The 14539-nt window shown below is 58.4% G+C and overlaps 1 protein-coding gene and 1 long non-coding RNA gene across 17 annotated transcripts in view; one reads left to right on the top strand and one right to left on the bottom strand.

Moving 5' to 3' along the window:
* Positions 1 to 14539, top strand: part of ADAMTS16 (ADAM metallopeptidase with thrombospondin type 1 motif 16) — a 120493-nt gene that overhangs the window by 94208 nt on the left and 11746 nt on the right. For 7 of the 15 annotated variants that reach the window (XM_036225537.1, XM_036225536.1, XM_036225543.1 and 4 more), the window contains one exon: positions 234 to 381. In XM_036225537.1, the coding sequence (XP_036081430.1) occupies positions 234 to 381 (148 nt within the window). Of the gene's footprint in view, positions 1 to 233; positions 382 to 552; positions 659 to 1194; positions 2358 to 10849; positions 12090 to 14539 lie in introns of those variants that run through there. The other 8 variants (XM_036225541.1, XM_036225532.1, XM_036225538.1 and 5 more) reach the window with 6 other exon arrangements.
* Positions 7902 to 14085, bottom strand: LOC118606493. 2 transcript variants are annotated; one of them, XR_004952457.1, is made up of 2 exons: positions 12472 to 14085; positions 7902 to 8922 (listed from the first exon to the last, which is right to left on the bottom strand). It is a non-coding gene; the product is annotated as an uncharacterized LOC118606493 (long non-coding RNA). The 2 variants fall into 2 exon arrangements; XR_004952456.1 differs by having other exon boundaries at positions 12595 to 14085.

Below are 14539 nucleotides of genomic sequence, written 5' to 3'. Positions count from 1 at the left end.
TGTGTGGGGGGAGCCGTGTGTGTGTGGGGGGTGGCTGTCTGGGGGGGTGGCTGGGGGGGTGTGTGTTGGGGGGGTGGCTGTGTGTGAGGGGGGCTGTGGGTGTGAGGGGGGCTGTGTGTGGGGGGTTATGTGGGGGGGGCTGTGGGGGGGTGGCTGGGGGGCGTGGCTGTGTGTGTGGGGGGGCAGCAAGACGCCAGCAGCCCCGGTGACTGCCACGCCTGTTGTTCTCGCAGTGCACGGCCAGCTGCGGGGGCGGCGTGCAGACCAGGTCCGTGCAGTGCGTGGCGGGCGGCCGGCCGGCCTCGGGCTGCTCCCTGCACCAGAGGCCCGCAGCCTCCCTGGCCTGCAACACTCACTACTGCCCCATCACGGAGAAGAGAGGTGAGTGCCAGAGCCCCTCGCCTTGACCTTGGCCTGTGGCGTGGGGCTGCGGGGTTCCTGAGTGGTTCCTTGCAGGGCCTGAGGAAGTGGGGTGCCCTCTGGTTAGGGAGCCGTGGAGTTTGGGTCTTGAATCTGCTGCCTCTGTTCTCATTTTCTCCTCCGGTTCTCCCCGGAAACGACCCTCCTCCTGCCCCCGCCCCCCCCCCACCAGGAATGGCACCCATGATGGGGAAATAATGCTAAAAGGTTAAAGTTTTAAATTCAAATAAGAAACCGCCATGTCTTTTGTATTTCAATGCGATTCACTTGACTCAGAGAAGGCCACTTTAAACAAGGCGGCGTCCCCCTAAGTTAAATGAAGCCCCCTCGTTCGTTGGGTGCCGTCTGCACTCTGCACGCCATCCCTGTGGGCAGACCCTCGAACGCCTCAGGTATCAGCAGAGACCCGGGGCCTGTCTGTCGGGGCGTCTCAGGGAGAAGACGGGGCTGGGGAGAGAGGGCGCGTCGGCTCAGTCGGAGGCGTGGACGACGGCGGTTCCGTCCACAGCCGGCCCGCTGTCCGCCGTGGGTGAGCGGCCGAGTGGGTCGGATCAGCCCAAAACGGTGTGGGCTTCGCAGGGGACGTCTAGGAGGGCCTGACAAACCAGCTGGTTCCGCTCGGCCCGGGTTTATCTGGCGAGAGACCCTCCCCCGCCAGCGGCAAGGCAGCGGTCAAGGCAGCGACGCAGCCACCTCCCGCTGCCCGCAGCTCTCCGCTGGTGGCCCGGACAGGGCGCGGGGACGTTGACTCACGCGGCGTTGGCTCGTTTTCAGACGCCGTCTGCAGAGCCCGCCCGGCCTGGTGCGCCCTGGCGCCCCAGCACCCCGTGTGCAGCCGGCAGTGCTGCGGGGCCTGCTCCAGACCCGGCCCGTGACCGCCAGGCCGCCGCCCCGGGCCGAGAGGGGCCCGTTCCCGGCACCCGCGGGCTGCCCGCCTACGTGGGAATGCATCCGAGCAGGACGGAAGCCGGAAGAAACGCTGCCGGCCCTTTGACACGGCTGTGTGCGTGTGCGTGTGCGTGTGCGCATGCCTGTGCACACGCAAGCACGCGCTCGCGTGCGGGGCCGGGGCCTGCAGGCGGGCGGCAGCCCGCTCTGCACACACCAGCGTTCGTATCCAGCCAAACCGAGTCTGGCAGGGCGGCCGCACGTGTGAAACGCCCAACGTCTGGTGCTTCGCAGCGGGGAGGAAAGGCCGCACGTCTAGGAGTGAGTGGGAGCGGGCGCCGCTGAGTGTGCCGGCCGCCCTCTGCCTCGCAGGCCCCCGGCCGCGCTCAGGGGTGACCCGCCTCTGGCCGGGAGACGCTGGTGCCCGGGACAGTGCCGGCCGTGTCTCCAGGGCCCCCTCTTCCTGCCCCGGCGACCGAGTCTGTCTTCGACGGGACTCAGCACCCGGGCCGGAGCCGGTGTCCTCTCCAGGGAGAGGTCGGACTCGGTCCAGATTTGGGACTTCACCCTCAGAACCAGGAAAACGGAATTCCTGCGAAGGCGCTCCTGCCCTTTCAGACTCACGAGCTGGAGGAGAGAACTCTGTAGTCTACATTTTTATCTTTCTCAGTTATTTACGAGTGTATGTTCCTACTGAAGCCCATTTCTTAACGCTTCTCTTTTTAAACGACAGAATTACAGGTTACCCCAGAATTAGACAATCCCAGTTGCGCCTAAGCCTGCCGCTCTCGGAAGGGGCGTGGGCGGTCCTCCTCGGACGGACGAGCCGACGCGACGGCCGCAGAACCCCGGGTTCATCCGTGTGTGCTCTGGGGATCGTGTCACCTTCCTTCCTTACATGCCAGGCCTGTTCAGAGAGCGGGCCTCGCCTGCCCTCCACCAGCACCGCGGCTGCCCGGACCGTCCCCGGCGACGCAGCTCCCTTGGGCACGGGCGCCTGGTATTTACATTTGCCGGAGTTCTATAATAAATTTTATATTGTGCAGCGAGCTTCCGAACGGCTCATGATTCCCACGGGGCTCACGTCTGAGGGGACGGCGCGCAGAGACGGGGAAGCCGCCCCAGAGAGCCCGTTGCCCACGCCCGAGGAGGGGGGAGGACGTCATGAGTCACCCCCTACCAGGCGGAAAGCCCTGGGCACCTGCGGATTCGAGGCCGGGAGCTGCCAGCAGCCCCTCACGCCCCTCCTCACCGCGTCCACGTCATAGGAAATGGGTTAACGGAGTCTTTAAAAACAGTAACTCCCGGGAGCTAAACGGTGACTCGGGAGCTGGATTCCCTGAACACCGGCCCCACTCACCGTCTTCCCGGGCGGTCTTGGCGCCTCCCACTCTGCCTCTGGGGGGGGGGGGTCACCCTCTGTGTGCGGATCGGCCCCCCTGTCCCAATCAACTTCCCTTTCGACGCCAACTTTGGCGCGTGTGCCGGGTTCTTTCTACACCCTCCGCCAAAGGCCAGCTTCTCGGCCTGTGGCTTGGTCCCCCCGCCGGGGACTTCGCCCCGTCCTGCATCTCGCTGATCGGGTGATGGCAAGCACGGGGTTGGGGGGCCAGAGACACTCACGCTGGTTCAGTGAGGTCACAGCGGCCGGGGCCAGCGGGGCAGAGGGCAGCCCGGGCCCTTCTCCTCCAACGTGGGTTCCATCGCCCCAGGCTGGGGCTGGGCGTCCCCGAGGAGGCAGGGCCCAGGGCAAGGGCCCCTCGCCCTTCACCCCTCAGCGCTGAGCCCTTGCGTGGCCCCGCGTGGCTCGTGGCAGAGGAGGGGTGCCCGCTGCACTGAGCCAGGAAGCGGGCGGGAGACCCAGAACTGCGGCACCTTCCAGCGCACCCCCGCGTGCCGGGCACGCCGCAACCAAACGCGGCCTCCCCGCGGCTGCAGGTCGCGGCCACAGCCACCCGGTGAGCACTGGGACGGGAGGCCACCTCGGAAGACCAGGTGCTGTGGGCGCAAAAACCGATGAGAAGAAAAATAAAATAAAATAAATAAAATTAAAAATAAAATTAAATTAATAAAATAAATAAAATAAAATATAAAATTAAATTAAAAAATAAAATAAAATAAACCTCCACAACAGCATCAAATCTGGTGTTTGACCAAACACGTGGACATCAGAGCCAGATTCGCACATGAAACTAGACAACGCCCCCCCACCCCAACCCCCACCCCTCACCCCTGGCAGGTCACTTCACCACTCTGCCTCCCAGATTTATCATCTTTAATTAGGCCTTTTGGGTTCCTCGAAAATGCTAAGATGCTGGCTTTTCCATTTTCCTCGCTATTATTAAAGTAATCTTTTCCCAGAAGTCATGACTCAGCCCCAAGGATGGACCTTCCCAAGTGGAGGGGGCCCCAGATCTGCTCCAGACTCAGACAGTGGAGGCTCCGGGGCTTTAAGGGCAGCTCGGGCGATGCCCACCAACGTCCTCACACCTGCACCTGCAGACTGCGGGTGGTTACAGAGCAGAGCCCACTGCACCTCCCCCTCCGACAGGCCAGGTGGGCGGACTCCAGGCCCGGCTGTCCGGGGCTCCCACAGGAGCTGTCCCCAGGCCTGGGAGCCTGCAGACTCGCCCTGGCAGCGGCCCGGGTCCCCTCCTCGGTCTCGGGGCCCCGCAGAGCCTCCCAGGCTCCCGCAGGGTCAGCATCCAGCCCATGACTCACTGTGACAGAGAAGCCGTCTGCTCTCGGGGGTTTCGATGGCTGGCTCAGGCAGCTGGCACCCCAGCAGGGGACCGAACAGCACAGAGTCTGGCAGGATGACGGATCTCGAGAGCTTTAAGCTGACGTCTGGACAGAGACGCAGGCACAGCCGTGCGCCCGGGCCCCACCACCCGCGGGTGGACATCCTGGAGCCCAAGGAGGGCAGGGAGGCACTCGCTGCCCACTCAGCCTGCACAGCTGCCAGTCTCTGCTTTTTCGGGGGCCAGGGAGGGCAGGCCAGGCACCGGGTCAGGCTGAGAAGAGAGCCACTTAGCAGGTCAGCTGCGACTGGCCGGGGTCTGGGGGGAGAAGGGTCCAGGCTGTCCAGGCTGTGGCCGCATCACGGCCAAAGAAGCAGCACGGGAAAAGCGCACGTCGCCGTGTGAAATGCTCACGCCGGCTCTGCACGTGGGCTCAGGGGCAGGAGAGCGGGGGACAGGAGGGGTGCCTCTCGCAGACCCCGCGTGAGTGCGGAGGTCACGCTGGAGCCTGGAGGCGGCCTGAGGAACAGCCTCGCTGGGCCAGCCAGGGAGCGGGGCGTGTGCCGTGCACGGACCGAAGCCAGGAGCCCTCGCTCGGGGAGGTGGCCAGGGGCCGACGTGGGGCTGGGCCGTCGGGAGGAGGCTCACGGCGTGATCCCCAGACACAGGGAACATGGAGGGGGCCGGTGGCCCTGCGGGCTCCTGAGCCGCTGGCAAAACCCGGCCAGTGGGACAGCTCGTGACCGTGACCACGGGCGGCTGCATCTCCGCCCAGGCCGCCTCTGGGACCCCAGCTCTCCCGCCCCGTGGCCAGCGGTCTCTCAAGGAGAACGGAACGAGCCTCGGGATCTCTCTTTAAGCCGACAGGAGTGTCCTGTTAGGACTCAGGGCTCCTCTGCAGGTTGGCACCTGCCCCAGGGGGCAGGACCATTCTGCACAGCGAACGACTTCTGCCTGTCGTGGGGAGGTTAGTGCTGTGTGCCCCTCATGGCAAACGGGGTGCCAGCCATGCCCCCCAGTGCTCGTGGGGAGGAGGCGTCATCGGCCCAGGGAACACGTGCCCATTACGAAGGTAAGTTCGGCAAAGCCCAGGCGCCCGCTTCCAGCCCGAGCGGCTGTTTCACTCCGTTCAGAGGAAAGGGGAGTGGGGGGCGGGGGAGTGGGGGGCTGGACGACGAGCCGGCAGCTGCACTTGGGTGGCGGAAGCGTGTGAAACGTGGGGTCCTGAAGCCAGTGGGGGACAGAGGAGGCCGGGGCGGCCGCGGTCAGTGAGGAGAGGCTGGAGGGGGCTCACACGGCGTCGCGGCCGGAGCAGTTCCGAGGAGGCGCAGCGGGCGGAAGACACAGGGTCTCAGGAAAACGCGCGTCTCCCTACGAAGGACACAGGAGAGTCTCTGAAACGGTCCGCGTCTCTGTCCGTCAGTGAACGTGGCAGTTAAAATCCACAGGAATCTTACAAGATACTGTCCGGGGAAAATCACTCAGAAAAGACTCTACTGCGACTCTGCAATTAGAGGGGAAAAAAGTAAGTCGGATAATAGATTTCGGTTTTTTGTAATAAAACGTCAACCAAGACAATTCAGTGAGGAAAGAATAGTCTTTTTAATAACTACTTCTGGGATAAGCGGCTATCCACGCAGCAAGAATGAAGGTGGACCCTCCACTTGGCACCATGTACACAGATTAACTCACGATGGACCGAACACCTGTACATAAGACTGAAACTACACAGCTGCTAGCTGACATAAGTCAGCACGCCGTGCATCCGACAGTCATTTCTCGGGTATGACACCAAAACCACACGCAACCGAAGGGAAAACAGATCCGTAAATTGGACGCCATTGAAATCATAAACATTCGCGCATGTGAGGACACTATCGAGGACGTGAGGAGAACCCGAGGAATGAGAGGAAGTGTTTTCATCCTCACATTCGTGAAGGTCTAAGATCCAGAATGCACAGTGAACTTTTAATAACTACTTCACAATAGAAGGACAAATAATCCAATTTCAAAATGGGGAAAGGATTTGAGGAGAATCCCGAGAAGGTACACGAACGGCCGATAAACACGTAGAAAGATATTACTCATCGGTCGTCATTAGAGAATGAAAGTCAAAAGCACAGTGAGCTCAAACGTCACACTCGCTGGGATAGCTGTGGTAAACAAACAGACAGACGAACCCCAGATGGCAGGTGTTGGTGCGGGTGTGGAGAACTTAGAGCCCTCGGACCTTGCCGGAGGGCGGCAGACGTCACGGCCATTGTGAAACGCAGCGGGTGGTTCCCCCGAGGGTTAAACATAGAATCACCGCGCGATCAGCAGCTGCACTTCTAGGTATATACCCAAGAGAAACACAACCTAGACATGGCTTAGCATCTCGGCGAAGGAAAGAAGCCTCCTTCTGCTTTGATGACGCCAGGGATGGCCTACGCCCTTCAAGGAGGGTGAGAAAAAAGAGGGAAAAGATGACAGAAAAAAGGAGTCAGTTCGCTTTGCCATTTCCTGAGTAATCCTAAGAGTGTGTGAGCCCAGGCACGGCAGAGAGCCCGATGCGCACGGCAGAACGCGAAGGTTTCTCCGCGTATTTTGGGGGGAACTCCCCCGCTCTCCTCCCCGGCCCCTTCCTCACGCACCGCCGGTGCCTTAGGGCCTGCGTTTGGCGCATGGGATCCAGCTGAGTGTGGTTATTGGACAGGGAGGTAGAGGCTGAGAACCCACAACAGCGCCTGCCTCCCTAGGACCCGCCCCTCCTCCCTCTGAACTTGAGCTTCCTCCTTCTCCTCTTACCCAGCAGCGCCCCCCGCCCCCCACCCCCCCCCCCGCTGCTGGGTCCCCCACTGCTGGGCCCCCCGCTGCTGGGCCCCCCGCTGCACGGCCCGATGACTGGCCTTTTCTCAGTGTGTGCCCGTGCTGTGACATTCAAGGGGTGCTTCTCCAAGTCCAAGCAGGCTGAGGGGGGCCATTTTTTTGCCACATGTCACGCTACGAATTCGAAACCTCTCCCAAGGGCTGATGGGTCTTTTCCGGGTCCTCGTGGGACCACCCCGCGTCCGCACCTCTGCCCCTCGCGGCCCCTCCGTCCTGGAGGCAGCCTCACAAATCCGACAGCTCCATGTCCTGTTTGCCATCCCTGCAGAGTAAGAGGTCGCCCAGCGACGGCCCGCCCCAGCTGCTGACGGACGCGTCTTCCAGCCGCCTGAGCATGCGGTGTCAGGTGGGCTAGACCTTCGTCTTGGACCTGCCGTGCCCTTCCCTCTCTCCCAGCTCAGCTCCACAAAGCGACGCCCCCGAACCCCCCCGCCTCTCCATTCTGCAGTCCTTCCTCCCAGGGGGCTGATGCGTGACTTGCAGAGCTACCCGGGCCCCAGGCCTTCGCGGCTCACAGCTGTTGCCTACACACTCAGGAAATTAAAAGAAGAGAAAATAAAGAGCCATTCAGCCCACACACCCCTCCCTGGAAAAACCCGAGCCTTGTTCTTTCCCAGGCGATGCCTTAAAGGCCCACATTTTCGCAGATCTGGTCACAGCCGTCCCTGGAGGCTGGAGTCTCTTACTAACACACAGTGGTTCCCACAGTGTGTTTGGCTCGGCCCTCGGTTGCCGAGCGGCTGGTGACCGGGCGAGGGGGAGCTGGCAGTTAGAGCCAAACCTGGCGTCTGACCGCACTTTGCGTTCCGCTCATCCATCCTCTCCACTTTTTTTTCCAACTAACTTTTGATGGGAAAGAGAAGAAATTAATTTCAAACACACACGCGCGCACACACACACACGCACACCCCAGTGGTAGCATTATCTCAAATGCATTCAGCCATTAGCTCGGAAAGTATAGTCATAATGCATGACAAGTTGCAATTGCTACATATTTCAAATTGCTTATTTAATATAAAAAAGTTAGACATTCCTTATCTCATGCCCTTCCTTCCAACAGGTGTCCACGCTCTACCTGGCTCTCACACTCTGCGCAATAGATTTGAGAGATCTATATAAATGATCAGCCATCGCCTGGATACTGGTGTGTGTCTGTGACTCAAATTATGACCAAAATCAATCAAATAATTTAAATGTAAAACATATTAGGCAACTTCAACAAATAGGAAATAACGGTAAGGTCTACTCAGAATTTGTGGACAGAAAATGACAAAAGTCTCCAAAATATCTGAAAAAAGAAAAAAGAAACTATCTTCAGTCCCTTGGGGAAATAGGAAACTAAGGTAATTTATTATCCTAACGGTCTTCTCCAGTTTGGACGGTAGCCTCTTTTGATTTCATGTTTAGGGGCCAGGAATTCTGGAAGGAATATGGAACTGTGGCAGGACACCAGAAATTTCCCCAAGGGACCGAGAGACCAAGCCCCGCAATCAGAGAGCAGGGGCTTTTGGCCGAGGGTGTAGACGGAATCCCCACACACGCCAAAGCTGGAGTCAGAGGGACGTTTGTTAGGAAAGGGGCCGCAGTCCACAGACAGGGCGGAGCGCGGTCTCCCCTCAGCGGCAGAGCGAGCGGGACCCTGAGCGTCCGGGGGTGCAGTCCCCGTTTTCTCTGATGCGGACGTGCGGCAGGGCGGGGGATAGGACGAGTGTGTCCGCTGAAGCCCGCTGGCCTGCTGCCCCGGCCTTGAATCCGCAGGTTCTCCCTGGTTTGGCTGTAGGGAATGAATGATTTTAACTTGTGTAGGCGCCACTGAAAGACTCCGTTGTTCCTTCCCCCTCGCAGGCGTGGGGAACGGGCGGTCAGCATCGTGGCTCTGCCGGTGGCCCCCTGGCCCGGCGCAGGGCTGACCAGCACCTCGCGGTCTCTGACGGGGGCTGGATTCTCTCGCCTCCTCCCTGCATTAACATCACTAATAACGTGCATGAATAACAAGTCTCTCAACCTGAAAAAAACAGGAAAATGCTCAGGGTTTATAAACAAGAATCCAAAATTCATAAAATAGCATTAGTACCTTAATGTATAACACAGCGTGATTATGTGGGGCACAGGACGTGCTGACGGACAGGGCGTGGGTGCGAGCGGAGAGAGGGCCCAAGGACGACGCCGCGGTGGGGCCCGCACCGCGGGAAGGGCAGGCGTTGACGCCCTTCGGAGACCGGACAAGAGGCAGACCCGGCCGGCTCGACGCGGCACGGCGGGGGCGCGGCACGAGCTTGGAGGAGAACACGCGTTCATCTCCCTTTCTTCCTTAAAGTCCGTACCGTTGGAAGTTAAACAGCGACCGTGAACGCCGGCTAGAAGGTTCTGCAGATGGACACGGGCTTCCCGCGCGGCGGCGGCCCCCGAGCCTCCCCCACGCGCTCCAGGCGGCCGGCCAGTCCTGGGCCTTGCCGCCCCCGGCCGGGCTGACCGCGCTGACCGGCCGTTGCCTGGGTACACGACGTGCTCTGCCCCCAGCCGGGCCCGTCTGGGACAGCGAGGTGTCCGAATGCGTCAGTCACACTCCAGCCGTGGGAGCAGCTGCCGGAGGGGCCAACGTGCCAACGGAATGAGCAGGTGCGCCCCGCCCCAAACACGCGCACACGCGCGTGCACACACTCTCACACACACACACACAGACCCACACACGTGCGCACACTTTGACACACTCACACAGAGACTCACACTCACACACGTGCACACACTCACACACACAGAAACACACACATTCACTCACATACACAGAAACACACACACTCACACAGAGACTCACACTCACACATGTTCACACACTCACTCACACACAGAAACACACACTCACACTCACAGAGAGACACAGAAACACATACACACTCACACAGAGACTCACACTCACACACGTGCACACACACACTCACACGCAGAGAGACATCCACACTCACACACCCTCACACACGCTCACATGCACAGAAACACACACGCACACACAGACCCACACACGTGCACACACTTTTACACACTCACACACAGAAACACACACTCACACTCACAGAGACCCACACGTGCGCACACTTTGACACACTCACACACAGAGAGACTCACACTCACACACGTGCACACACTCTCACACACGCTCACACACTCACACACTCACACACAGCTACTACCACAATAAATTTAAAAACAAAGTCTCCTTAAGTAAAAACCGTTCCCAAACGTCTTGTGTCACTGAGACGCCAGCGTGAATGAGCGTGGATGCAGAATTCACACTTCACTGGACAGAAAAACAAGGGCTCAGTAAGGTCTTCTGTCTTTTCTCGTCGAAGAAATTTTCATTGGTTTAGGAAAACGACTCCTCGGAGAATCTTTAGGACAAAATCCCATCGGCTTGGAGCAAAACTCGACCAGCGCGAAGAGCCGCAGCCCCACGCCGGTGCGGGCCTCGCCCTCTGCCTCCCACCCCCACGCGGGAGGGCGCGCCAAACCGTGCGGCTTCACCCCGCCTTTCCTCTGGTGATGCAATTACCACATACTCGCTGCATGTGAACTTGGAAAGTACTGGAAAGAAAACGTCTTCTCTGGCCCTACCAGCTGGAAATAATCACGATGCAACTTCTTGTGTATTTCCTCTCAGCCTTTTAAAAAGTGTTTGGTGATTGCCCACTTGTGGGTGTTAAGACTCCTGCTGCACTCAGATAGTAACCCCAGCAGGTTTGGGGGGGGCAGACTCTCCCAGTGGCCCCGGGCAGGTGCCCTCCGCCCAGAAGCTGCCTGAGGAGGGCTGGGAACCGGGGTCGGTATCCGCTGGGAGGCTGTGGGCCCGTCCGTCTGCTCTGCCTGCTGGTGTGCTTACATCTGGAGAAAAGGACTCGGTGCTATAAAAACAAAACAAAACAACCTTTTTTTTTTAGGGCCACTGCAGGTGGGTCGTCGACGACGCCGCACGCGTCTGTGAAGGACGGACTCACGCTTGGCGCCCTCCACACTGTGCACCTGCCGATGTCTGCCCCCCCCCGTTTCCACGCCCAGGGTGTGCCCGGAACACTGACACACGCACGCGAGCCTCCGGCAGCGTGAAAGACACTCCGGGGTTCCCGGCACCTCGATCTCGTGGACAGAGTTCCTTTCTGAATTTCAGATAGTCTCACGTGTACACAGGGGTGAGAATGCAGGGGACGTCGATGTACACACCTCGGATTTTTAAAAAGTTGTGTCAGCGTCCCAGATGAAGAACAGAAATTCAGTGCTTCAGAGCAGAGAGGAGGTGGCGTCCGCTAGTGCGAAGGCTTTGCTTTCAAAAGAAAGCGAACGGACCCCGCCCTGGGGAGCATCTCAGTGTGGTCCCGCCCGATACAAACATCACAGGGAAACCACCGAGGGCTTGTACTCCGCTGCCTTCTGGGGCTTCCCTTATCCTATTCTAAGCATCGGTTTCGGACACCTGCGGAAGCCCCACCCGCATCCGATCCTGCCCTTTGTAAAATCATGCGGGTCCCATGGCCCTCGCGCATCTTTTAAGTTTTCAATAAATAAACACAGGCTCGGCACGGCGGCCCCCTCGTGGGGGGACACCTCAGTGTCCTGAACGCGTCTCATCCATCGGGACAGTGGAGTCCCACCGATTGTGGAAAGGCCTCGTCGTACAGGTTCCTGGTGGTTCTTTACTTAAGAAAATCATGGACTCAGCTACGTAAGAATTAATTTTCATTTCGGACTCCGCAAGAGGAATGCTCGTGCCGCGAAGTACGCGGGCCGCTTAATTTCAGATCTCTGATCACTGGAAGGAGCCTAACCCCTCGTTAGCCGCCCCGCTATCCCCCGCAGGAGTGGAGTGTGCGCTCACTGCGGACTCCGCCCAGGGACCCGCCCGCTCTGTTTTCTTGAGGAATCACGTTGCTCCCTCCGGTTGCCGTGGCTCGGTTACAATTCGGCGGCGCTAATCGTGCCAATCATCTGACTCGTTACACTGCCCTCCGTCCCGACAGCAGCTTCTGACACGTGTACCTTCCCCAGAGGCCCCCACGGCCGGAGAGAGCTGGCTCCTCCACGGCCAACCCAGGCCGCCACCGCTGCAGCAGCCACTGCTCCTGCCCGGCCACCGGCCCCAGGGCCGCCGCGATGGCCCTCGGCCCCGCACGCGGAGCGAGAAACTGCCGGTGGCTCTGGCCAGACACGCGCCTCCTTCCAGGCCGTGTTCCGACCCCTCGTGTCAAACCGCTAAGAAGCGCCGGTCCGACAGCCTGCTCGGGCACTGGGGTGGCCGTAAGTCCCCACAGGCCGCGGGCGCTGGTCTCGCACTCGGGGCTGGAAACCCGCGCTCGGGACGCCAGCCCGGTCAGCTCCTGGCTCTTGCCGTTTGCAGATGGCCGCGCTCTTGCTCTGTCCTCGCGTGGTGCAGAGAGCGAGAGAGCTCCTTCCTTATGCGGCCCCCCCCATGACCTCACCCAACCCTAGTCACCTCCCTAACGCCTCTCCCCCAAATGCCATCACAGGGGAGCAGGGCTTCAACATCAGAATTTAGGGGGGCACAGACCTGCGGTCCGCTGCAACCCCATCCCCACAGCGTTCTTAGGTGCTAGCTTCGATGACTCTCCACGGCTCCGGCCATCCTAATTCTACATCCCTCCCAGAGTCTTCGAAGTAAATTCATTTTTACCCGAGAGGAGGACAGCGGCAGACAGTCCCGTGACGGTTCACGCCGTGCAGTTCCCGGCGTCACTCTCCCCGCGGAAGGGAACTCCCACTCGCTGCCCTCGGGAAGACGTTTGCGGTTGGTGGATCAGTAACTGGACGGATGGCGATCATACCCACGCGACTCGATATGGTTAGGGAGTCAATTTCATTGTGTTGAATATGAGCAAAACGTCTGGAAGTTAAAGTCACAGCGGTTTAAATGACTCGAGTTTCAGACATTCAAGGCCAAAAAAAAAAATTATATTTTACTTTTCTACGAAATTCACATCACCAAATTCCACAGTCATCTCCGTATGACACATTACGGTTCAGTGTTACTAGATCCTGGAGAACATGGCATTCCTCACCCAGGTACCATAAATTATTTGTAAAGCCTCTGAATTAGACGTTCATTTTTAAAAAATAAAAACCCAAATTATCAACAATGAAGTAGGAATCATAGTTGTGAATACGCTTCTGTATATTCTTGTCCGTTCGTGTGTTTCTGTAGTCCTCTAGGAAAAACATGCAATCACAATATTTAATATTTAACTCTTTGTGGAACACAAAATACAATCGGCCGTCTCGCGTGTCAAGCCCACAGACTTGGCACGTTCGCCTGCAGAAAGATGCGACATTTGTGGTCTAAGTTCATCGCCTCCTGGGAATGCCTGCCGAAGAAAACATTCGGCTTTTTCTCAAGCCAGAGGCCACAAATATTAGAGAAGACAAAGAAGATGGCATTTTTGAGAACCTGGAGTGAACACTACTCATCGAAATGCTCTAAAATGCAAACAGCCTACGATCACGAAACAGAGACTTGTTTTTGGACGTGAACGATTCCCACGCACCTGAAAGTAAAACAAACTCGTCCAAAACACGCAAACATCAAGCACAGCATCATCAGGGAGGCGCTCAGGATGTCTCATCCTGCTACAGGTCATGAAAGAAGCAAGCACGTGACTACAACCTCAGGTACCGCCGGGCGGCCCCGTGCGGGCCACGCAGCGGCACCCGGGAGGCTCTGTGTCCCCGGGAAAGCAGATGCGGGCTTGGAGAATCGAGGCGTCTAGACGATGCAGCGTGTTTGAGGGCCCCGAGTGACGCGACACGGGTGGGCGGCTGAGGGAGCACCCTGTCCATGGGCTGTGGGAGCCCAGGAGAGGAGCGGCGAAGTCACACTGGGAGAACCGGGGGTGCGAGGCTCACCGCACAGCCGCAGCCTGTTCTCAGGACGGTGGCACGCGGGCTCGAGGACATGGCCGGGATCCCGGCTAACTCCACGCTGGGCGTTTACGGACGTCGGGCTCAGTGCGAAGTGGGCGCATCCACACTGAGAGCCGCTCCCCGGCCTCGCATGCTCATCTCAACCGCCTGCTCCTGCCAATTCCCCTCATAAGCTCTGTGAGCTGCTCAAAAACACCCCCCAGAGAAGAGGCACCGCCCCGAACCGGTTCCGCCCCTCATGCTCCGCGGGAAACACCCAGCCTTCCCCAGCCCCGCCCCCGACTGTCTAGCTGTTGCTAAATCAGTCATGTGACGTTGGCCAACAGGCTAGTGCCCTCTCCTGCCCTCACCCTCCTGGCAATCTTCTCAACCTTGGACAGAGATTTCCAGAACATATCGAAACTGAAAGCAAAGAAATGTGATCAACTCTTAGTTCATTTTTACCAATCTTTATTGTTTATTTTCAGACGGTTAGAAAATCATTAGGCATTATTAAAAGCATGTTTTTCTAGTCCTTTTGAACTAAAATTTAAGAACAATATGTCAAAAAAAAAAAGCTACAACTGAAACATTTAAATGACAAACTTGGTATTTTCACGTATTCTTCATATCAAAACTAAACTGCATGTTATCCAAACTAGAATGACACGTAATTTCTATAATTTGGCTATCGATCACTCTAACGACACAGTTAAATGAGT

This window comes from Rousettus aegyptiacus, unplaced genomic scaffold, assembly GCF_014176215.1.
Source record: "Rousettus aegyptiacus isolate mRouAeg1 unplaced genomic scaffold, mRouAeg1.p scaffold_m13_p_8, whole genome shotgun sequence".
NCBI classification, from domain to species: domain Eukaryota; kingdom Metazoa; phylum Chordata; class Mammalia; order Chiroptera; family Pteropodidae; genus Rousettus; species Rousettus aegyptiacus.
This window is presented reverse-complemented; position numbering and strand designations above follow the sequence as displayed.